At 38.1% G+C, this 26,524-nt stretch overlaps 1 protein-coding gene across 6 annotated transcripts in view; it reads left to right on the plus strand.

Annotated features, from left to right (window-relative positions):
- Window positions 1–26,524, plus strand: part of map3k15 (mitogen-activated protein kinase kinase kinase 15) — a 219,346-nt gene that overhangs the window by 107,380 nt on the left and 85,442 nt on the right. For all 6 annotated transcript variants that reach the window (XM_051926897.1, XM_051926899.1, XM_051926900.1 and 3 more), the window contains 6 exons: window positions 2,619–2,789; window positions 12,832–12,944; window positions 17,273–17,432; window positions 20,457–20,607; window positions 21,308–21,415; window positions 22,962–23,011. In XM_051926897.1, the coding sequence (XP_051782857.1) occupies window positions 2,619–2,789; window positions 12,832–12,944; window positions 17,273–17,432; window positions 20,457–20,607; window positions 21,308–21,415; window positions 22,962–23,011 (753 nt within the window). The remainder of the gene's footprint in view (window positions 1–2,618; window positions 2,790–12,831; window positions 12,945–17,272; window positions 17,433–20,456; window positions 20,608–21,307; window positions 21,416–22,961; window positions 23,012–26,524) is intronic.

Genomic DNA, 26,524 nt, shown 5'->3' on the forward strand with positions numbered 1-26,524 from the left:
TCTATCTATCTATCTATCTATCTATCTATCTATCTATCTATCTATCTATCTATCTATCTATCTATCTATCTAAAACTTAAAATCAAAAGTTTTACTTAGTATAATGTCTTTATTTAAAAGTGTGGACTTTTTTCATTGTGTTTACTGTTACACTACAGTCAAAAATAGCATGTATAGTGCTTTCTGTTTAATTTAGGGAAGGGACCTGCTAGGGCTGTGCAATGTCTTAAAATTTCACATCATCATTTCAAAACATCAATGATGTACTGTACCATCACTCCATTAGGGAGTTAGCAGATTGAAGTGATAGAGAGATGCTAGTGGATAACAATTAATTAGCTCCTCTATGCATGCAACACAGAAAGCATCTATACTGGCTAATGTGGGGGTGGTGGGAGAAAGGTGCACAAGGGTTTTAGCTTGGGATACAGGAATTACTTTTGTTGTCTCACAGATGCTGCAAGTCTCACATGTAGTGGTATTCAGCAATGTTATTACAATGATTCAAAGGTGATTAACTCCAAGTTCATTAAAAATGTCTACAAATCATAATGCCATATTGGTAAGAAACTCTAAAACTAGGTCTACCTCATTATAAAATAAATTTGAAGAAATGTCTCCAAACAGAAAGTTATTAATAAGTTACTAATTACTTTTACTCACTTTAACACAGCATCCTCAGTTATTATCTTTTTGCCATCTTCCAAACAAAGCAAGCAACTCTGCATATGTTATAGAAATAAATTGTACTCTGTTGTGTTTCATTGTGGCTTGGCTATAATGTATATTTCGTCTCTTCTTATCATGTATGACAACAACATGCTGCAAAAAGCACATACTGTAACACAGAGTGCTGGTTGCTATTGCAAGCCTGCAATCTATGATGTGCATGCAGGAGTACAGTGGCACTGGCTTTGTAAAAATATGTAAGGCAATGCTTTGATATAAAATGTAATCAATTTATTACAAATTTGTTATCATGTTTACACAGTATACTTACATTCCAATTTGCCCGCAAGCAGTGCTTGAAGAGGGACCAAATAACTGGGAGTACTGCTGTTATTGGCCCATTTCAAGCACTGCCCACAAGACCAAAAAAGCACCACCACACCACCACTTTCTTTGTCCGGTGCCCAAATCTCGCTGCATAGTTTTATGTGCACTATAACACCACAAGGATAGGCTACATGTTTTAGGTACATAGAGTAAAAAATAGAAAACTCCATGTAGACTAAGATAAAGAATACACACTCCACTCTACACAGTAATCCATGTGCCAGAATTTGAAACCAGAGTTATGGGACTGTGACATAGCAGCACTAATCAATTTGCCACTGTAAAATATATACAAGGGGCCACTAAAGAGGAGTTGCATATGTATTCTCTTACAGAGGAGCAGCAAGTGGCCACTAGGTTCTACAGTAAAAGGGGGATGATGCATTGCTGCTTACAGTGTAGGATAGAGAGCCTGGCAAATAACTAGTAGTTTCTGACTGCCCAGAAGCAAATGAGATACCATGGGATTAGCAGTGGCCTAACAAATAGTTTCCAGACTGGCAAATAACAGAAGCTGAGTGCCACTTGTGACATGGTAGCATACTGGAAGCAGGTAGGCTGGAAACTACTTCTTGGGTCAGGTCCGTTAAGACAAAAGAGAATGAGTGAGAAGTGATCTTCCATGAGGTTCAAAGCTCCTTCCTACCTAGGTTATCAATTTTTCTAGAGTCAGGATTTATGTTAAATAAAGATTCAGTTTGTCAAAAAGGTGAACAAGAATGGAGTAAAGCGGATTTAGAGATGAAGTAAAAAAAGTGTACCTTTTTGCTACGGGGAAGTTGGAAAAGTCATGGATGTAAAGCTTTTATAGTTGAGCCAAGTGATGCTGCAGTTTTTTGACGTGTGTGTGTGTTTTTTTTTTCCTTACATGATTTGTGTTATTTTATTCTTCTTTTATTTGTACTTTTGTTTGCAAAAGATCAACATGTATGTATGAATGTATATATGTGTATGTGTATGTATGTATGTGTGTGTGTGGTGTTTTCCCATTTACAGTTTTTATTGTGAGAAAGATATTTTCATTTAAAGATGCCTATTCTTTATTTAAGTAAGTGTTAAATGCTTAGGAAAGGAGATTGCCATAAAATTATGTTAATTAAATAAACATTAATTAATAATGTGTACATACATGCTTTCTTTCAATGTTCCTTTATACATGAATTTAAAAAAATGTTGAAATTGATATTGCACCATATAAATCATGAGAAACTAAAAGCTCTGTGCAAATACTTTATGCAGCCAGTGCTAAAATAGCTAGTTTATAACAAAGGATAAGCTATAAATACTGTACTTTCATATGCTATATCCCATAAATGTGAATTTTCAAATTGCTCTAGGATGAAGAAGGCAAATATGTGTAATTTAAACCTATTTCTCAGTGTATTTTTCCTGTACTTTGATGCCAGCTTGGGTCTTCCAGGACATAACTTCACTATGAAAAACCTTTTTATTAGGGAATAGTTTGTGGTGGTATAGAATTTTGTTATGATCTATATGCTGAATAAGCTTCTTGCAGTTCTTGATTGGCATCCTCATAATTTTGTTTCTTTTTTGTTTAATAGGAGGAACAGCCCAGGCGATAGAGAGAAGGCTCTGCGTGTCATGTTACAAGTCTTACAGTCCTGTGATCACCCAGCCCCTGATATGTTTTGCCTTTGTGGAAGGATCTATAAAGACATATTCCTTGACTCAGACTGTAAAGATACCAAAAACAGGGACAATGCTATTCAGTGGTGGGTAATTAAGAATTTTGAGGACGTAGTTAATCCTTTCTGCCCCTGCTAGGATGTTAGGCTGTAATTATCTGCCTCCTTCTTTCCCTGTCTTGAGCAAGATGTTGTACCTTGCCCCAGGTAAGGCCAATGTATTTTAACTTTGATATTACTGTCCTCCAGCAGGTTGTTTTTGGGCTGCCCTTGCTTCCTTTTTTGGGTGGTGTCTATCTAAGGGCTGTTTTTGGGATATGATTATGGTCTATTATGAGTCTCTTCCTGTAGACAAATATACTTTGAAGAGAGATTATCAACAAAGTTTAGACCTTGTAGCTAGGAAAAGGAAGTCCATTGTATACTTCTGGGTCTTTCACATACTCCAGTCCAGGACAACTGGGAAGAGGATGGGGAATATGGTACATTCCTGTCACACACTCCAGTCCACAAGGAAGCATTCTGAGAGAGTTCTGTCAACAATTAAACAACATTGGAACCTCTGGTAAAACTTCCCAATCAATGTGACCATCTTTGTAGGAATTTCATATGATCGCAAGATCTTCCATATGGCATCATGACTGTCAAAAACTTTCTTGAAACCGATAAAATTTATTACAAGGGAGGTGTTTCACTCCACACACTGTTTGATGATATTTATAAGAGAAAAGAGATCTGTTTAGTGAATCCTCTTCCTTACTGAATCCTGCTTGTGCCTGCCTTAGCATAATATCAATGGCTGCATCAACTCAGCCAAAAAAAAAAACTTTTGATGGTACAGGAAATAATGTGATGTCACTTGTTCCAGTTTCAGAGGCATCTGTCTTTGGCAGTTTAACAAACATTCAAGTTTTCAGGAATAATATCCTTGTCTCAGACTGATTCTTCTTTAATGGCTTTTTCAACATAGATGTTCTTAAAGGCATCCCACTTGGTGATGATATTAGAACAATAGAATAGTCTAAACGAGAACAGGACATTCGGCCCAACTAAGCTCACCCTTCCAATTAACTTGATTCTTCCAAAATAACTTCAAGTTGCATTTTGAAAGTCCCTAAAGGTCTACTGTCTACCACACTATTTGTAACTTATTGCGCGTGTCTGTGGTTCTCTGTGTGAAGAAAATTTTCCTAATGTTTGTACAATATTTACCCTTAACAGGTTTCTAACTATGTCTCCATTAGGGTATCCATTCCCGGGTGGGTTTATCCATTCCCAGGAATTCGGGAATCCCGCATTTCATTCCTGGGAATCCCGGGCTCCCGGGGATGACACAGTGCACGGGCATCTCACATGTGAATGGTTTTAGAACGACCGACACTTATTTTTAATAAAACTACTGCGATATGTTGACACATATAAAAGACTAACCTTATCTACAAGCAGTTCATGCTGTCATATAAGTACATGTACAGTATCTTTAGTTGCGGTAATAAGAGCGTAGAAAGCACAACGTCCACACAGGTGGCACAGTGGTAGTGTTGCTGCTTTGCAGTAAGAAGATTGTGGGTTCACTTCCCGGCTCCTTCCTGTGTGGATAGCGCTTTGAGTACTGAGAAAAGCGCTATATAAATGTAATGAATTATTATTATTATTAACGTGTCCAACGTGCGGTCGTCCAGGCAAGAGCGCACCTTTGTGCAGAAGTACGCCAGCCACTGAGAAAGCATGCTCTGCCTTCACTGAAGTAGGCGGCACAATCATCAGATACTGATACACTTGTTCTAAACAACGTCCGCGCTTGCCATTGCTTTGAAACACTACAATTTCAGTTTTTACTGATGCATCCAGTTTCTTGTCATCATTGTGTGATGGCAAGTTTCTTGGCACAGATAATGCGGATGCAACAGACTGACGCATTGCAATTTCAAGTTGCTGTTCAAAGCTGTTGTCTGATGAAGTGCAAGCTGCAGCAATGGCACCACCTTAATTATTTTCAACTATAACTCTTATTTTTTGATCAATTTTTACACTTTTACACGCTATATATGCGAGCTTGGCCGTTTCTGTTTTCCCGGGAATTACAGCAGTTTAATTCCTGGGAATGAAAAATGTCCGGGAATCCTGGGCTCCTAGTAATCGGGAGCCCGGGAATAGATTCCCTAGTCTCCATGTTCTTGCTAAAATTATTTTATAGTAATTGTCTCAATCCACTGTACTAAATCCCCTCCTAATTGTAAACACTTCAATCATGTTTCCTCTTAATCTCTTTTTGCTTTAAACTAAAATGGCTCAGCTCCTTTAATATCCCCTGTAGCCCTGGAATCAGCCTAGTCGCTCTCCTCTGGATGTTTTCTAGGCTGCTGTGACTGTTTTGTAGGCTGGAGACACATTACTTCAGATGAGGCCTTACCAGTGCTTTATAGAGCTTTAACTTCTTGGACTTGTACTCTACACATCGTGCTATATAAACTAACATTCTTTTAGCCTTCTTAATGGCTTCTGAACGCTGTCTGGCAGTTGATAGTTATGAGTCCTCTACTATTCTTAAATGCTTCTCATAAGGCGTACTTTTGATTTTCACACCTCCCATTGTGTATTCAAACCTACCATTTTTACTTACATTTTTACGTATAATACTTTTTCTTACATTACATTTCATCTGCCATAAATCTGCCAAAGACTGTATGCTGTCCAAGTTTCTCTGTAATGAATCAATGGATTCTTGATTAACTATCATTCCACCCATCTTGGTATCATCTGCAAACTTAACCAGCTTCTTATTTATATTCCTATCAAAATCATTTTTATATATACAGTAGAGTCTCACTTATCTAACATTCCATATTATCCGACGTCCCACCGCAAAAAACCTGAGCGTAGTCTATTTTTTGTTACTTCCGACTCTACCGCAGCTAATTACAGTGGAACCTCGGTTTGCGAGCATAATTCGTTCTGGAAAACATGCTCACAGTCCAAAGCACTCATATATCAAAGCGACTTTCCCCATAAGAAATAATGGAAACTCAGATGATTCGTTCCACAACCCAAAACTATTCATATAAAAATGATTAATACAAAATATAAATTAAAAATACATAAAACAAATTAACCTGCACTTTACCTTTGAAAAGAATCATGGCTGGTATGAGTGAGTTTCTAAACTCTTGTGGGATTCCACCCAACAGGATGACATGCGGAAGAGCGTCCCAAAGCAATCGCAGTCTCCCAGCGCTGTAGCAGTTTGCCATAAAAGCGAATCCGAAAAGATCGCGGACATGCTATAAGCGCCTGCCGTCGATGGATGATACTAGGAATATTATAAATGTGCAGGGTACAGTACTACTTGGCCATGACCCTGCGTGACTGCTGTGTCTGTGTATAGGAGAGTGGCAGATCCCGCTACAATAAATAACCGCACTGTTGCTGTTTCAAGTTGAATAAAGCTGGTGTTGCTAAAGTACTGAGACTCGGCTTCTTGTTTTTGGGTGCAAGACAGGGACTCGCACATCACAGCACAAACACACACACACACACACACACATGCAGTAAGAATGGTGTAGTAAACAGTATACGCTTGTACGGATGTTGACTATATGAGTGACGGAATTAAGGCTGTAGAAACTGCAATTAAATACATTGAGCAACAAGAAGAAGCTACAGGAATCGACATAATGATGCTGCAAAGATGGTGAGACTTGGCAGCGAAGAAACGGCACTCATCAGGAAAGCAGACTACGATCAAAAATTTCTTTAAATCATCACATCATTTAAATTTCTTTAAATCATCACTGACATCATCACATTCTTAAGTACAGTACATACTGTATTTAACTTCAGACAATTCTGTAACTGTAAGTTCATTTTTTCAGTTAATTTTTTCTGTTGTTTTGTTGTAAAACATGATTATTAGGTTCGTAATGTGTAAAATTATAACATAGTTTGACATTTAATAGGCTTTTTCTTAACACTTCCCATTATCCAACATTATCCGACATAAACGGGCCGGCAGAACGTCGGATAAGCGAGACTCTACTGTATTACTGTTTTCCACCTGCTCGCTTCGCTTGCCAACCCCCAGGTTTGGTCCAGTGGAAATACAATTTATTTATTTTGTTTTCATGGGAATTGTTACATATGCATTATGTTCACTTTTTATTGTAAAACTTCAATTAAAATTTCTTTAACCACTTTTGTTTTTTTGAGTTACAACATACTGAATCTTTTAAATGAGGTCAGTGAGACATGTGTTTAATGACTTTGTACCATAATTCAGGACAGGTTTCTCTGTTTGGAATCTCAGCATAGACAAACCGATCTACATCATCAGCAGTTAACAATTCATGTTGCAAAGTAACCAATAAATGCATTTGAGGCAAACTCCGTTTTTGAAATTCGATGGTGTAAATGTATGCTCTGATTTGCCCAAATACCATTTCGAGTTCATTCAATAAAAATAAGAGTTTCTGATAAAACAATCTTACGAAAGTGGAAATATCCAGAACCGATGTAGCCGGTGGCATTGTTGCCAAGAATCTGCGGATTTCTGGCCATTGTAGATTGCACATCATTGTAAGAAATAAATCTGAGCGACTGATAGTTCTGGATATTGCCATTGCATCATGATACAACTGTTGCAATGCTATTGGACTACCTTGATAAGATGAAGGTAATATTACTGCTTTACCTATTTTGAAGTTCTGTGCTCCCAGAAGTTAACACACCATGCAAGACTCTGGAGCAAGTCTGCACTTCAATTCTCCTAATGATTAAGTCCCCAATTATCACTACCTTTTTCTTTCTAGGAACTGGTTTTAAGGAGGCCCACTGGGGCTCCTATTGCCAGCCTACCACCTCAGAATGTTCACAGATATAATCTAGCTCTGCAAGGACCTGAAAATGGTTTGACACTTCCATATCTAGGGTTGATGCCCCCAGACATCCTTCACCCTTTGCCTTGTGCATTGTGACGGTGACCTATCTATCTCTGCCTTTCTGGTCTGGAGTCTCCTCCTGCACTACCATAGGAGTGCACACTCTCAAAAGGACACCTGGGCTAGGTCTGACAATTCTCTTATTACAATGCAGGCAAACCAACTCCTCCTCCAGTTTAGCGACCCTGACCTCAAGGTGCTGGATCCATCTGGGTTCTCCTGCAACTGACTTCTCCATGCCATCTTCCAAAAAGTCCAACATCCAACAGGACTTGCTTTGCACTGGCCTCATTATTAAAATTTCACTGTGGATTACTAAAACTGTTCAACCTTTTTTATTACATTTAAGAAATTTAATTTAAATGGTAAAACTAAAAAATTGTTATAATAATTTCACTCCTTCAGGCTCCTTGACCTCTTCCCTTCAACTGCTGCTGTTTGTTTGTCTCTGAATTTACTTTTACTTTTTTCTGTGTGTTCTCCTAACTTTATGCCCCTCTTACTATGTACTTAAAAGCCCTCCACTCACACTGTTTGTATTCCTTTGTATTAATGAACCCTTACACTGTTGCCCTCTTAATTGCTCTGCATTCCTGACCACTATGAACTGTTCACTCCAGTAAAAGTTTTACACACTTCTTCGTTCTTACTAAGAAAACTCACTTACTGAACATCCACTGCTAGTTAGTTCTTTATTCTCTTGTCTGTTTCTATAACTGCTTGTGCTTTATCTCCATTTTCTCACTAAATTCCTGTCTATGTACCGTGGAGCCCCTCTCTTAACCACTTTGCAATCGCTGCTTACCTGTACTTAAAATGAACACTTTCTCACTTTTGAACGCATGTGCCCTCAGTTTTTCTTATTGTAAATACTCAATTGTAAGAGAGTTATATGGTGCTGTATCCAATTATTTTTTACATGCCTCGATTTTTTTTTTTTCCCTGCTAAAGAATCGCTATTACTTTAAACTTTTCAATGCTACAAAACCGATTATTTACTTACAGACTATCTGGTTTCCACTACCACTGGTGTCAGCTACTGCTTACTGTCCTTGCTGATTCTAGTTTATATACAATACCAAGAACAAGTACAATTTAACTGCGTTTGCTCCTGTGCAGGCAAAAATAAGCAAAAAACACCCTTCTAAATGGCTTTAAAAATTCCCGTATGACCCCTTAGTGGTAACCAGAAAACAAGTTTTTAGGAGCAAAATGAACTGTCACACCTCAGAACACAAAGCTCTCAGCACCTCCAATTTTACTAGCAAAGATGACATCAGCATATCAATATGTCTCTGTTGCCAATCTCTTATGTCTCAGTCTCCAATCTCCAGTACTTCTCAGTCTCCTTCTCCCCCTCCGTGTCTCAGTGATGCCATAGTTCTCACCAGCTGTGTCAGTCAAGGCAATAAAGCAACTTCTCAGTCCCAAAATAAACACTTTATTAATATCTCGACATTTTAGCATGGCAACATAGAGTTGTTTTCTGTGCTGCCCTGCCTTTCAGATCCTAATGTTTGCTATCCCCAGGTAATGATCACTTTTAAAGTCAGTCTTATGACAAACTCTAACATCTTGGTTAGACCTGCACCACTTCTCATTATGATGTGGTCAGCCTGGTTGATTGTAAAACCATCAGGTGATTTCCATTTGATTTTATGGATGTTCTTAAGTAGGGAAGATGGTTCCACCAAGTACACATCAGTTTTCCAAGCAGCAGTCAACTAGACTGTCACCATTGTTGTTCATCCTCATTTTCCCTATAGCTCTATCACTGTTGGTGTTATAACCTCCAACCTTTGTGTTCATGTCACCCATGATCAACAGCATATCATGTTGAAGAACTTTGGAGACTGTTTGTGGCAGCTGTTTGTACCACTTGTCTTTATTCTCCTCAACTTCATTTGTTGGAGCATAATACTCTATGAGGGAAAATTTGTAATGTTTTGTGTTGAAGTTTTGATCATCATATTCACCTAATGGTCCCCAGTCTAACAATATGTTTACCTTCTCTTTAGAGACCATAAGGGCTATACCACATATATGTCAATCAACATGTCTGGAGTATAAAATGACTTATCCACTATGTGTCACTTAGCATCCAGAGCTAGTCCACCAACATTCACTAAACTCTAGAATGTCCAGACTGTATCTTTCTGTTTAACTGATTACATGAGTGAATTCTTATGTCCTGTACATGGTGCAGACTTTCCATGTTCCAATGTGTGGTAAAGTGAGGTCCACGGCTGATTGGCATCTTTTAAATAATTAATCACCGCACTCTCGTCTTTGTATGAGGTGGCGCAGGGGTTCGTGGTAGCGTGGCAAGAATGATTCCCATGCACAATGTGGGAGCAGACAGCCCTGCACTTAGTGCACAGATGAAGAATTGCCCATGACCCTAATTGACGCTGGGAGATGCTGATTGCTGCAGCTGTGCTACATCCCCATTTTAAAAGGGAAGCACGAGTGTGAGAAAAGAGGAGGTACAGAGGTTACTTGTTACTTATTTTTCTTTTTTTAATTTATTTAATAAAAATGCTGGGCACTTTGTACCTTCCTCTTGCTTTGTGTGGTACCTTATATAATTTGCCAAACTCATCCCTCGGAAATGTTATCAGCACCGGCGGGTTGAAGAGGTTCACAGTGGGATCCGGTAGTGTGGAGCCGACTCACACCGTCACACAATGCAGATCTTGGTTTTGGGCCTCAGTAGACTATCTGTCACACTCCTCACTTTTTGCTGATGGCTTTCACTAGAGTGATCATACTGCCAACTAAGCTGCTCAGGTCCGCTACAGGCTCTGTAGTAGTTGTAATAGTTTCCATAACAGGATGGTGCTTTTACATGGTAGAGTTGTTAGAACCACACCCAATCCCCAGCCTGTAAGACCAGATGCTGTCATTTGTCTGGTCTCTACTCTGAAAACTGACTAACGGGATTGAACCAGTGAGGAGCAACATCCCAGCTGGTTTAGCTTTCAGGGTCACTGAGGTAAAACAAGCCTCCCCACTACAACAGGAATATAGCACAGGGGGAAGAAGCAGAAGAGGAAAAAAACTAATAAATGTCTTATTGTAGCTTTTCAATTGTCTTAATTAAATTTTAATCCTACAAAAGTAATTGGCAAATTTCAGCCAGCTTTGAAAATTCTTAAAATGCAAGATTACACTTATGGAATCCACCCCAAGCAGGGCTTTCTTCCAAACCTTTTTTCCTTACAAAATCTGTTCATAATAGCTTTTAATATAAATGCATTATTTGAAAAAGAAGTATGTCGTTTGGAAGGTAGGTATTTACAGTATGTACAATGTGAGACAACATGCCATCAAATTATTATAAAAATATAAATTAATTGTTTTCACATTTACATCCACCTTTCTGGAATGAATGATTAATGGAAGCTTAATTCCTTAATGATTAACTATCCACAGGTTCTCTGTGTTCTAACTTTTTTCATGGTATTTGTTTTTTGTTGTTAGCAACATTTGTTTGGATTTTACTTGAAATTATTAAAATAACACCAACGTTTTATAATCATCTGTTTTAACAGAGGAAAATGAAATGAAAATTGTTGAACTGTCAAACCTGTGCTCCAAAGCAGAGGCTAATAGTTTTATTTACAGAAGTTTGATTTTTTTTTCAATTAACATCATTATTTACTTAAGTGCCCCTTATGACAAACAAGTACACAGGAAAACAAAGGTCTAGTATTTCAGAAGCATTTATAAAATATGATGACCATGACCTTTGAGTTCATCATAATAAACACATTTTTCAATGTAACTTAAAGTAATGCGTAGAGTAAAAAAGAAAATTGTCCATTGTTAAAAAAATTCAATTTTATCTGTTTTAAAGTCTTTTTACTTAAATTTGCAGGTTGTTAAGGTGCTCTAGTTTATTAATATGGTAAAAGTAGAACCAGCTTGTGAAGATCATAATTTTTTGGGTTATGGATGTGTCTAGTCTAGCTTCAGCTATTAGTTCCATCCCGATTAAGTAATTAGACACCAATTCTTGCTAATAACAGATTTTATTTAATATTATGGTTTGTTAGTGGTTTAATTTTGCCATTTCAAGTTATTCTTGTATCATAGATTTTTTTTCCCTTTCAAAGGATATCATCCAAACTGATTTATATCCTGAAGTGGAATAGTAATTCTCAGTCCTTCATTTTTTTCCTTCCAAATATTTTATTAAACCAGATTGTGCACAGTGATTACAAATACCTGTACTGTAAATGGAAACAAATTTGATAATCGCTGGTTCACTTGCCATTTCCATCCTAATGCTAATAAGGAGGAGTTAAAAACAGTGAATGCAGCTGTTTAAGACTAAAATAAGAAATTAAGGGTTGGGGGTCTTAACAAGACAGACAACTAAAATGAAGCATGAAAATGTTGCTCAAAGAATAAGTGCTTCATTATCAATAATTGACTGCGCTCACGATTGGAGTGATGAAATCATTTAAACAGCCTACTTTTGTTTTCTTAGACACAGGTACAGTTGTTTTCATTTTGACTAGCCAGGAACCACAAATTCTCTCAGTGGAAACTTACAGATGTCACTGAAAATGTCGGCCAATTGGTTACTATAGGTTTTTAAAACACATTTACAACCTTTCAGTAGAAGTATCTACACGAAAATCTGCTGTCAGTGACTGTGATGTATCTAATAAAATGACCACCCATGTATTTAAATGCAGTATGGAATTCTTTAACTCCTTTAATTTATTGGTAATGCATAGGTATCCAATTATCATGTCATGTCTTTTTCTAACCCACATAATCCAGATCAGGGTTGCGGTGGGTACTGTAGCCTCTCCCAGCTAGCATAGGGCATAAGGCAGGAACAAACACAGGGCAAGGCGCCAGTCCACTGGAGGGCAAACATACACAAACACACACTAGGGCCCATTTACTGTTGCCAGCCCACCTAATCTGCATGTCTTTGTCGGTGGGAGGAAACCCACGTACACATGGGGAGAACATGCAAACTCTACACACAGGGAGGAACCAGGACACAACCCCTGGTCTCATTACTGCCAGGCAGCAGTTCTACCACTGCGCCACCATTCTGCCAGGCAGTTATTAGATAAGAGCATATAAATGCATCTGCTGTAAAGGTCATGATGAAATGAAAACCTATGTCAGTAATTTTTTTTCTCACATTAAGCTTTTTTTATCCTTTTCAGGTATCGTAAAGGATTTGAACTACAGCCAACTTTGTATTCAGGAATAAATCTGGCTGTGTTGCTCATTGTTGCTGGTCAGCAATTTGAAAGCTCAATGGAACTTCGAAAGATAGGTAATGTTTGCTTTCCGAATAAAGGAAATTGAACGTAAAGCAGTGAAATGGGAAAGCACAAATTCTGCTGCAGGCTTATTCCACCAACACAGCAAATTATGGGATGCCCTATCTGCAAATGAGTCTGCAAATAATATGGGTCTTAGCTCATACTACCAGAAGCAGCACACTGTAGGCAGCATGGGTTTCTGGTGCATCAGTACTTTCAGTCTGGGAAACTCATAAAACACTTGAGAGGAGGCAAAGTTAATATTATGATGATTTATTCTTGATGACAGAGAAGCTGAATTTTCTTGATATACCCACATAATGTACGTATTTATGTTATTTGTAAGTTTTGTTTTAGAAAGGTCAGGTAGAAGAGAGCTATTGATATTTTCACAAAGTGTAAAGTTTACAGGGAACTGCCTGATATGAAACAGAAGGCCTCCATAAGACCAGGCCAGGCTATATTTCACAAGCCACTATACAGCAGCAGAGATTTCAGGAAAAGGCACAAGGGATTCTTTGAATGTGTTATCTTATTGCCATACTTGCCCAAATAACAGATTCCATGGGATTCCCTGAAGTGAACATTGGATAGTTTTAAATATTTGCCCCCTACCAAAGTCAAAAAAGCTCAAACTAGAAAGCACTAAGGAGATAAATCTGTTTACCAGGTTGTGGAGGCAAAACAGGAGGAGAGGGAAAGATAGAAAAAAATGAAAAATTATAGGGAACAACTGTCTAGGTTCACCACACCAGAAGAGAAGGAACCTTGCTTAAATAGTGAATAGAGCAATTATGTGTTATACTGTTTTCTTACCATTGTTTTACTCTCTGCTTTACTTTCTGGCTTAATGTACAGGGATGTCCTTTTTTATGACAATATACTATAAAAGGAAGAGAGCTTTCCTACAGTTTTCTACCCCAAGAAAAATTTCAGAGGCAACTACATATTTATAAATGTTGTGTTTATTATTTTTGGAAAGATGTACTGTAGCTGAAAACCATGCAGAGAGAACTCAGAGCACTAAAAAAATCAAATCTGTAACAATCTGTAGATAATAATGTCTGTTGAACAAACAGGTATCGCTAGCTAAGTGGAGGCAAGGTACGCTTCAACACGTGGCAAAAGTTAGACCGACTCAAATGAAGGCTGGTGCGTCAGTGAGGAGGCCCCGCCACCTCCCCTCGGCCTGCAGCCTCTCAGAAATTGGTACCGCAATGAACTATGATACTTAACACCGACCAAGAAAAAGTTAAAAAGTCAACCATCAGCTGAAAAATTGATGCTTACAGTTTTCTGGGATTCTCAAGGGCCAACATTGGAATATTATCAGGAAACAGGTTCAACAATCACCAGTGCTTATTACAGTGAGATGTTCACTCAAGAGCTAAAGCCTCAACTTCGGACAAAACACAAAGGAGTGTTATCCAAGGGCATCATGTTTTGCATGACAATGCATGTCCACATACTGCTGCCAACACTATTGACAATCTGCAAAAACTTTGAAGTGTTACAGCATCCTCCCATAGTCCTGATCTTGTCCCATCAGGCTGTCACCTGTTTGGTCCCCTGAAAGAAGCCCTACGAGGATGAAGATTCACGTCTGATGAAGAGGTGAAGACAGCGGTGTATTTGTGGCTTTTAGCTCAGCCTTAAACATTTTTAATGAAGGGATACGAAAGCTTGTTAACAAATGGACAAAGTGTATTGAAAAGCACGGAGATTATGTCAAAACATTATGTATTTGTCTTTTCTGAAAGTTGATTAAAATAAATTCTACAGCCATAGTGCAGATAATTTTTCACTCACCCTCGTATTAGAAGATTTGTTTATTTCAACTATGTATGATTAAGCTCTGAAAACAAGTGTTTCAGGTCAACAAAAAATGAATGCAAGTAGTTCCATCACATGCTTTAATGAGTAAGGTAAATTAGCGTTTCATTTTTTTAAAGATATTTTTAATTACCATGTACTTGGTGGTGTTTAATGTTATTTGCTTAGTAAATATAGTAGAAATATATGTTTTTATTTGGCAATATTGCACACATTTAGGTTGCGCCAATTAGTTTTATGTAATTATTTATTGGCATTTTTAAGTTAAATTGTACCATCAATATAAAAACATTATGATATTACACTGTATCACGAACTAAAGCCTGTGTACAGACATCACTTTGATTATAGGAATATGTTTGTAATGAAATAATACTCACTGTAAGCCAGTGTTTCTGCTCCACAGACAGAGCAGATAATGTGCCATGAACTTGTGTTAAGAGAGCGGGAACTTGGATATCCCATTTTAAATGAAGGTGGAGGAAATCATAACACCCAACCAACTTCATTAAATTACCGCACCATAATTTAAATTTTTAGTCAGTACATTAATGAAATTGCTTACATTAGTAAGTTAAATTAATTACTTTTTTATTTTGACAGCACAACTTGTTAAAAATGTTTACAACTGAGAAAGTTTAACACAATCATTACATTTTATTTTTTACCTGGCAGCCCATTCATTTATTTAAGGACTAGGAGGTTCCCCCCTGCTCGCTTTGCTTGCCAACCCCCCTGGCCCACGCTACGTGCCAGCCATTTCGCGTCTCTGCCATTTGTGTTGTGATTAGAGGGACTGAACGCACCCCAAAGAGATGCTGTCGCTCCTCTAAAACCCCCTCTTAAACGGTGATAAAATGGGAAACAAATTCAGTTTTTTTACCTCCTCTTTGCTTGATCATCTGGTGGCTTGTTGCTGCTGCTGGGCCGCATTAACTGTATCTCATGCAACGCCTTGAACATTTAAAGGCTTGTACAGCAGCTGTCCTACTCTTTGTCTTTTATTTCTGGCCCCAGGCGTGGTTAAATCTCTTGGCACAAAGTTCTTGATACAGTATTTTTTAGTTTATAATTTAAAAACGGAATAAGAATCTGAAAATCTAACAACATCACATTAAAGTTCGATAAATTCTGAAAAGAATGATACAAACATATATATGAAAGTTTTAAAATAAGCCCGACTGAAAGCATGACAAAAAATGTCACATAAAATTGTTGCACTTTTAGGCTTTGGATTTTATATATATATAGAGTAGATTAGCTAATGGTCCCTGAGTTATTTTTTGGAGTGTAGGATGCTGAAATAGGTTTTCTTCTAGCATTTGTTAGCAGGCCCAGCTGAAAAGATACAAAAGATTTGTATGTTTCTTTCTTTCCAATACAAAATTCTCTGAAACATTTTGGAGAATCATATAGTCAAAGCAACAGTGGAAATTAAGGGGAAGTGCATTTAGGACTGAAACCAGAAAGCACTTCTTTACACAAAGAACTGTGGGAATTTGTGACAAATTACTGAGATATACTGTATAGAGGAAGCTGAAATATTGACAACCTTTAAGAAGAATCTGGATGAGATATTTAGACATCTTAGCTATTAGTTAAACAAACAAGCTTGATGTACTAAATGGTCTTCTCTGTTTTGTCAAAGTTCTTATGATCATCTGCTACGTTGAATGAAAACGTTAACTGGGGGATATGATGAGCTAGTGTTTGCCATACATTAAAATAACATTTACTGTATGTCAAAATAGATCACACATGCTTTTGTCACTTCTTACTTGTTACTTTAATGCTTTGCTACCAAATCTATGCAAGATCTGAGGTTTGTTGCTTCTCTGAGTTATTGCACGTGTTTGTGTAGCAGCCAGCTTTATTCAGGTTTCACTATATAAACAAAGATACCCCTAAGTACACAGTGACCATTCACCAAATAACTGCCCTTTTTTATTCATAAAGAGGAACACAATTTAATTAAAAGTTAAAATATAAATCTCCCCAAGGGAGTTGCAAAATACATTAGGTCAGCTCACTCACTCTAATAAACACACTCTTCCACAATTTGACTCTCCAGGTTATTTTTTTTTGGTTTTATTTTAGCACAAAAATATTCTCATGCAGCATTGTGTTGCTAAGAGAGTGTAATATCTCTTTTCCTCCCCAGTTTTCTTGATTTTAGCGTGCCATCAGCCCTTGGATTATTCTCTACTAAAATTTGGCTATCAGAGGCCCACAAAGTTGACTCCCCCCCCCTTTCTGTTTCTGTAGTATACCATCTATTTAATGGGGATTTTTACCTCACACTGTTCAGTGGTAATGTAAATCCTAAGCCTGCTGATATTCTTCTGGGTGTCTCTTTTTCAACCCCTTCTCCAGTCAGTACTCAGCTTTCCATTTGTTACATCAATATTTACGTTGTATTGTTTTAACAGGGTGATGTGAGGGAACTAATGTATAATGTTTGCTTTACACTTGCCTGAAAGATTATTTTTCATATGCTTATTTTTAGGAGTGCGGTTGAACAGTCTTTTGGGCAGAAAAGGAAGCCTGGAGAAAATGAACAATTACTGGGATGTTGGTCAGTTTTTCACTGTCAGCATGTTAGCAAATGATATTTCCAAAGCTGTACAGGCAGCAGAGAAACTGTTTAAATTAAAACCTCCAGTCTGGTAAGTGTTAACGAAAAATTGTTGTTATCAATTCCAAAAATTATTACTTCTGTTTTTTGTTTTTTGTGCTTTTGTTATCTTATGAAGCTAATGAAAAAATTGGTGAATACATTAAAGTGATGAGTGTGCTAAAGTAGAACAAGGTTGAAATTTCTTTACAGTTTGTTCTTTGGAGACTCTGGCAGTATACTCGACAGACATTTTAACCAAATTCCATACTTCCAATATGCATGCACTTAACTTTTTTCTCTAAATTACTGTATCTTGGGAATATTTGCTGTAGCAAAAATTTTAAAACAACTTAGAAAAGTAAGCATTGGATGGTGCAGAATTCAGGTGCGTTCAGAGACTTAGCTAACTAAATTGAAAGTTGGAGCATTATACTTTTTTTAGTTACTTCGGAGTCAGCTATAACATTTTTGTTCATTATTTTTGTAACAGTGAGTTATAATCAAAAATAACAGAGAATGCAATTATATGCATTAGTAGGCTATGTTTACATACTTTTTAACAGCACTTTTCACTATCATGTAGTTAAAAAACTATCCCGTATAGTCTTATGGTGGCTCAGTACCTTTCACAGACCGCAGGTACTGATTCAAGTGAAGCAAAAACAGCATTGATTGATGTCCTATTATGTGTTGTTGCTTGTGAAGAGTCTGTGACTAACGGTAGTTCAATTTTTTTAATTAAACATAACAGTTTTGAAAGACATATTTGAAGATGACTTAAAAACTGTTTAAAGTCTCAAGGTAAAATTGTTGGCTATTTTGGACCATGATTGTTACCAAGTTGGATTTTTAACTTTTAGATAGATAGATAGATAGATAGATAGATAGATAGATAGATAGATACTTTATTAATCCCAATTAGGGGAAATTCACATACTCCAACAGCACCTTACTGATACAAAAAAACAATATTAAATTAAAGATTGATAATAATGCAGGTAAAAACAGACCATAACTTTATATAATGTTAACGTTTACCCGCCCCGGGTGGAATTGAAGAGTCGCATAGTTTGGGGGAGGAACGATCTTCTCAGTCTGTCAGTGGAGCAGGACAGTAACAGCAGTCTGTCGCTGAAGCTGCTCCTCTGTCTGGAGATGACACTGTTTAGTGGATGCAGTGGATTCTCCATAATTGATAGGAGCCTGCTTAGCGCCCGTCGCTCTGCCACAGATGTCAAACTGTCCAGCTCCATGCCAACAATAGAGCCTGCTTTCCTCACCATTTTGTCCAGGCGTGAGGCGTCTTTCTTCTTAATGCTGCCTCCCTAGCACACCACAGCGTAGAAGAGGGCGCTCGCCACAACCGTCTGATAGAACATCTGCAGCATCTTATTGCAGATGTTGAAGGACGCCAGTCTTCTAAGGAAGTATAACCGGCTCTGTCCTTTCTTGCACAGAGCATCAGTATTAGCAGTCCAGTCTAATTTATCATCCAGCTGCACTCCCAGGTATTTATAGGTCTGCACCATCTGCACACAGTCACCTCTGATGATCACGGGGTCCATGAGGGGCCTAGTCCTCCTAAAATCCACCACCAGCTCCTTGGTTTTGCTGGTGTTCAGGTGTAGGTGGTTTGAGTCGCACCATTTAACAAAGTCATTGAGTAGGTCCCTATACTCCTCCTCCTGCCCACTCCTGATGTAGCCCACGATAGCAGTGTCATCAGTGAACTTTTGCATGTGGCAGGACTCTGAGTTGTGTTGGAAGTCCGACGTATATAGGCTGAACAGGATAGGAGAAAGTACAGTCCCTTGTGGCGCTCCTGTGTTGCTGACCACAATGTCAGACGTGCAGTTCCCAAGATGCACATACTGAGGTCTGTCTTTAAGATAGTCCACGATCCATGCCACCAGGTATGAATCTACTCCCATCTCTGTCAGCTTGTCCCTAAGGAGCAGAGGTTGGATTGTGTTGAAGGCGCTAGAGAAGTCTAGAAACATAATTCTTACAGCACCACTGCCCCTGTCCAAGTGGGAGAGGAATCGGTGTAGCATATAGATGATGGCATCCTCCACTCCCACCTTCTCCTGATATGCAAACTGCAGAGGGTCGAGGGCGTGTTGAACCTGTGGCCTCAGGTGGTGAAGCAGCAGCCTCTCCATGGTCTTCATCACATGTGATGTCAGAGCAACAGGCCGGAAGTCATTCAGCTCACTAGGACGTGATACCTTTGGGACTGGGGTGATACAAGATGTTTTCCAAAGCCTCGGGACTCTCCCCTTTTCCAGGCTCAGGTTGAAGATGCGCTGTAGAGGACCCTTCAGCAGTCGTGGCGATACTCCATCTGGACCCGCTGCTTTGCTGGCACGAAGTCTCCTCAGCTCTCTGCTCACCTGCGCTGTTGTAATTGTGGGTGGGGATGTCTCTTCTATGCTGGTATCAGCAGAAGGATTTGTGGAGGGTGCAGTACTCCGAGGTGAGAGTGAGAGTGGGTTAGGGTGGTCAAACCTGTTAAATATAGGTAAATGTTTTATATAAATAAATGTTAAATAAGTAAATAAATAAGTAAATAAGTAAATGTTTTATATAAATGTTTTATAGTTAACTCAAGCAGCAGGAGAAGTGTGCACCTCCCTGGCGTTTAACTAACTTGTTTTGGCAATCAATTTTGTCGTCGGGTGTGGCTGTCAAACAAGTAAATAGGAAAATATGCAACCTGAAGTGACCTCTCTTAAGTAATATTTAAAACTGTACGATAGAATGTATAGTGCACTGTATTTGAGATACTTCAATGAAAATTTAACATTCCTAACAATTTTCTTTGAAGAACAAATGTGCCAAATATCCATAAAATTTTTCCATCGGAAGACAAGTTTTTTAATCCAAGCAGATAGACAGGTAAACATAGCACTTACATTAGTAGGTGCTTTTCTCATTATATGTAAACACGCTTAAAAAACGCTTTCTTTCCATTCTGGGATTTAGTTATGAAAACAAACTGTACTAGTTGAGCTGTAGAATTTGTGATTTTAATGGGAAACTGTAATTGTAACTACGGTATTTCTATTTTCAGGTACCTTCGTTCTGTTGTTCAGAACCTACAGTTAATTCAGCGCTTTAAGAAACAAAATACAGAACATTCTCCTCAGAAGGAGCGCCTTAGTTTTTGGATGGATATCATAGTGGAGGCAACCAAAGAGACTACAAATGGCCTGAGGTTTCCAGTATGAATGCATTTTAAAAAATCTAATAACTGAACAGTTTTTCAAATGAGAAAATGTACTTTTCAACATATAGTGTACTGGCTATGATGTAGTGTACTGACATAATAACTTGCGTCAGATCATGTTTCTTTAGTTCAGTAACTTGTCTAAGATGTAGCTTTATTTCATGGGGCCATTGAGTGATGCCCTCATTCAGTGCTAAGAATCTTTTTCATAAATCACTTATTCAGGATTAAAAATTAACTTTCATCTTATTTCATCTGGCTGCTTTAGTTAATGCGGCTGCAAAATGAGAAAGGGATCACAGAAGTGGGTTCCTTCTGGCGTCAGAACTTTTTTTTGTTGTTAGTTACTTCACCACATATTTCTGGAACATGTTTCTGCTTTTTTAGCCTCACGGTTGTAGTCTATGCTTAATTAAACATGTGCTTATGTCTGAGATTTATTTATTTGTCACAACATTCCTTTACTCAAATTTTTCATTTATTCCACAGCAGGATGGAAATGAACAAGCATAGCTTGATTAAAGTGGAATTTATTAAACAAATGTAGAAAAAAAAGATTGCTTAACTTGATAGCATCTATCATTATTGATAGTTTCTGTTGGATAACCTTTTCTGAAGTGCAAGTGGTATGGTTGCTGGTAATGATAAAAATATTAATTATAGGTTATGTATATTTATGTTATTATTTTTGTTAGGTTTTAATCCTTGAACCCACCAAAATCTATCAGCCATCCTATGTTTCAATCAACAGTGAAGCTGAAGAGAAGAATGTTTCCATATGGCATGTGTCTCCAGCAGAAACGGTAACAATGTTTTTAAAAAGGTGTGCACAAGTGAGGGTGTTTTTAGAGTAGTTACAAATTCTGAACAAAGCCAAGGAGGCCAAAATGTAAGAAAATAAATTTTAGTTAAAACCAAAGAAGAATGAACAATGCTTTATACATATTTATCCAATAATTCTTTGACTCCTCTCTCATTACACTGTTTCCCTGCTTTAGCATGTCTTCACCTGCTAGTGCTCATCCAAAATTTTTATCTCAAACAATATCGAAAAACTTTCTGTAAGTGAACTTTAAACCCACTCAAGGGTGTTCCTACAGTTGCAACAGGGATACAAAGCTGCACTTCTGAGCCATCTGTGCAACTTACAGTAATGAGCGTTCAAGAGAGCTCAATAGTTGACTGTTGTATGGTACTCTGTCCCCTCTAGCAGCCAAGACAAATTGTAACCGCTGAAATTTTCTCACATGATGCCCTTCCCAAGCATTCAGATTGTATATGACTCCCTGGTGGTCCTTTCTTTTTGCCATAGCATGTCAATGTGTATTGTGTGTGTCAGTTCATATTTCATTCCTTGTGTTAGGGCCTTGTCAATTGCCAGTTTATTCTAAAATTAATCCACATTACTAGTGCACCACCAATTTGAAATGAAAATAAAATCGACGTCTAAATACAATATTGTGTCAAGTTTTGAACAATGGAGAGTGAAGTAAGAAAGAACAATGATAGTCATCATTGAAATGTGAAAGAAGAAATGGACTAGACTAAATGTTTTTTTGAGAGAAAAAAAGATGGACAAGAATGGTGATCCTGATTTGAATGATAAAGGGAAGGAGGGAGGATGTAAAAAGTAGATGAAAACTGGATGCAAGCCTCTGTTACCAATCAGAGTAGTAAAAGAGTGTGTGCAAATACATTCATATTGTAATTATTGTTTTTTTCTAATTATTTTTATAATTTCCCAATTTACTTTCAGATATCTCAAAATGTACAGGAAGTTATTCTTGAAATAACTAGACATGCATTTTAGATATTTGAAAATAAACAGGAAGCTGTCAGGAAAGTCATTTTACAAGATATCTTAAAATCTACATGAAGTTATTGTAAGAAATCTGAGAATGTATTTGAAATGTTTTGAATGCACATGTTATTTGAAGATATTTGGAAATGGGTTAGTGATATCTTGAAATGTGAAGGAAGTTATTTTGAGATATCTGAAAATGCATTTCAGATATCTTAGAATGCCTTCGGATGCATTTTAAGATATCTCAAAATGTATTTGAGAGATCTCAATATGTACAGGATATGTCAAATGCAATTCAAGATATCTTGGAATACCATTTCAAATACAGTATAGTGTATCATTTGAAGATATCAGGAAATCTTATGGTATTTTAAAACTAATTTCAAATATCTTGAAATAAATGTATTATCAGATCTGTAATTCATGTTGAGATATCTTTAAATGTTATTTCAGCTTGCCATGCAGGCAGATGAAACTGCGTAATAGTGGTAATAGTGTGGCAAAATATCTTGTTGAATAATCATTCTGCTTTCTTTTCAATGCAGAAGGGTATTCATGAGTGGAATTTTACAGCCACTTCAATAAAAGGAATCAGGTACGTAGTAAACTAAGCATTTTTTTGTTTTTAGTGTAGCATGAGTAGATGTTATCTTGTGGGGGTGTGAGATTAAATGATAAATTGAGTTGGTCTGAGATATATATATATATATATATATATATATATATATATATATATATATATATATATATATATATATAATCTATATAAATAATTCACTAAGCAGCCGCCAGCACAAGCAAGACACCCATGAAGCACGCAGGACGGAGCCACGCCCACCAACTCTAAGACCATTGGATACGACGAGAACTCGCAGAGCCACGCCCACCAACTCTGACGCAGCCTTCGTGAGTTGCTCTTGCAAGCGGGCACATGACCAGGCAGTGTGTATGCTTCGAGTGCGAGGGTGGACGCGACAGGACCATCTAAGAAAAATCATGTTTGTTTGTCACGGATGTGAATCGCTGAATGAGCGTGCGACGGCGGTCCTCTAGTTTTCAGTCACGGACAATTGTATGTTGCCCTCTCCAGAGTTCTATCTTTTCATTCACCTACAGTCGTATCCTCAAACCCACCCCATTTGGACAACTGTGTCTTTCAGGAAGTGTTCACCCATCAATACATAATTATGCGGCGTATGCTACGCCGCGGGTTGGCTAGTATATATATATATATATATATATATATATATATATATATATATATATATATATATATATATATATATATATATAATGATATTATTAATAGCAATTAACAACCCATACAATCAAATCAAACTTAACAAAACCAACATTCAACCCCCACCCAAAAGGAAGAAACAGAGAAGAGCCAGCTAACAAAGCAAATTTTTCAAAGCAGCAAGGGAGGAAGAGTATCCTTTTCACCAATGTGGAAGATTATTCTAAAAGATTATTGATTAGATCCTGCCATATTTTTAAAACGTTTTGAATGGATCCCTCTGAGTGAGAATTAGATTTTTTCCAATTTCAGATAGTATAGGACGCCTTGCCTGGGGTTTGTTTCCTGCCTTGCACCCTGTGTTGGCTGGGATTGGTTCCAGCAGACCCCCGTGACCCTGTATTTAGGATATAGTGGGTTGGATAATGGATGGATGGAGATAGTATAGGATATCAATTACTCACTGACTTAAAGGTTGAGCAAAATAAGTGTACGTGCTAGTAGCGAGCTAAAGGCAATTACGATTTGTTTGTCCTTCTCTACTTTAAGCCAATCTTGGAGTCCACCAAATACAACTGTTAATGGGTTAGAAGTGATTGTGATACCAAGGATATCTGTTCGGCACTCAAAGATTTTTTCCAAAAATATGTTAATTTGGTGCACAGCCAAAACATGTGGCCCAGTGAGGCTGGAGTCAGATTGCAAAATTCACCAGTTGAATCTCTCCCTGGAAACATTTTGGATAGTTTTCGTCGAGGTAAATGCACTCGATAGAAAATTGTAAGTTGAATAATTGAGTGTTTTGTGCATATAGAGCAAACGTGTAATCTGTGCATGGTTGCCTTCCACTCCTTTTCTGAAATGTTAAGTGAAAGATCCTTTCCTTATTGTGCCCTAGGGTCTTTGAAAATTGTGGAGATGCTATCTGAATCTGATCAATATTTCTTCTGGAATAGAAATGGGTGGAAGGTGAGAAAATTTGAGCAGGTTCAGTTTAGCAAAGTTTCTAGCTTGAAAGTGGTGGAAAAATGATGTTAATGAGCTAAAGCTTCATTTAAGTCTAAACAGGCCTTAAGTTCAAGTTCAAGGTACAACCTGCCAAAGACTGACCTGGAATAGATAGGCAAAAGAATAGTTCTTTGGAAACTTGAAGCTGAGAAAGTGGGAGCAAAACTGCAAGTTAGTCCAGAAGATTAATTGGAACTGAGCATGGCCTTACTATCCCTGCTGTCAACTACCCCCTGCGAATCAGCGGCACCGACTCCAACTTTGCTACTCTGCCTGCAGAGCGCATAGAAGACCGACACGAACAGTCTGAGCAGAAGGTAATGATCACCGCAGTGATTAGGGATATAAGAAAAGATATAAAGGACATAAACAAGACAAACGAGAAGCTGCTTCAGGATATTAAAGACCAGGAGAAACATTAAAGTAATCGCTTTGAGGCAACTTTTAAAGGCAAGTTAGAAAAATTTGAGGAAAAAATGCAGGAAAATGTGAGTAAGTTTGAGAATAAATTTAGAGCACTTAGTGCTCAGCTTGAAGATGTTTAGCAAACATTCATGACTTATATTGTATGAGTATTATAGTATTATGACTCAGGCGCCGCCGAGAGTGGCAGCCTTTTCAGCAGCTCCGTGTACGACTTTATTTTTCTACTTTTATTTTTCTCTTTTTTATTGATCACTCCTATCACTTTATTTTATGTGGATTCATTCCCTGGACACACTTACTTTTACAACGTGGGCATGGATTTTTACACGCTGAGACTCGTCTATTCAATTACTCAACTTTGAGCGCTGAGAACAAATGCCAGTGCTAGTGTGGTTCCCTATTTACCCGACGAGGTAAGAAGGCGGTATCGTGGCAGCAGAGCTGGCACTAAGCTAAAAATGAAGCGGCTTGCGAGAAAGTGGCATTTTAATCCTTCGGTGCCTTCTGTGATTCTGGGAAATGTGAACTCAATCTTAAATAAGATCGACGAACTGGCTGCACTGGTGAAAAATGTCATAACCTACAGAGAATGCAGTTTTCTTGTGCTTTTGCGAAACGTGGCTAACTACCACCATCCCAGATGCTAACGTGGAGCTACCCGGGTTTAGCACAGTTAGAGTGGACAGAGATGCAAGTACCTGCGGGAAGCACAAAGGAGGAGGACTCGCTCTCTATGTTAATACACGGTGGTGTAACTCTGGACATGTTAATGTCAAAGTCTCCACTTGCTGCAGGGATATCGAACTGTTGGCCGTAAGTCTGCGTCCCTATTACTTGCCCAGAGAGTTTGGACACGTCATTGTTGTTATTGTTTACATCCCTCCTCGGGCGGACATGGAGACAGCGAGTGACATCATCCATTCTGCTGTTGCTAAGTTACAAACGCTGCACCCTGAGGCGCTTGTGCTAATCGCCGGAGACTTTAACCATGTGATGCTGGACAAAACATTACCTGCCTTCTCCCGGTATGTGGACTTTAACACCCGAGGAAATAAGACTATTGATTTACTGTATGCAAACGTTAAAGACGCATACAGCGCCACCCCGCTGCCTGTGCTTGGGAAAGCAGATCATAACCTGGTTCTGCTTCAGCCTCACTACAAACCAAGAGTGAGGGTCCTACCTACAACCACACGCTCATTCAGGAAGTGGTCCCCTGAGGCAGAGAAGGCTCTGAGAGACTGCTTTGAAACTACAGACTGGGATATCCTGCAGGGATCACATAGTGAGAACATTGAGGACGTTGTTGACTGCACCACTGACTACATCAACTTCTGTATGAACATTGTAGTTCCAGTAAGAACAGTACGCTGCTATGCTAACAACAAGCCATGGATTACAAGTGACATCAAGGGCCTTTTGAACCAGAAGAAA

Source organism: Erpetoichthys calabaricus, chromosome 4 (assembly GCF_900747795.2).
Source record: "Erpetoichthys calabaricus chromosome 4, fErpCal1.3, whole genome shotgun sequence".
Lineage (NCBI taxonomy): Eukaryota > Metazoa > Chordata > Cladistia > Polypteriformes > Polypteridae > Erpetoichthys > Erpetoichthys calabaricus.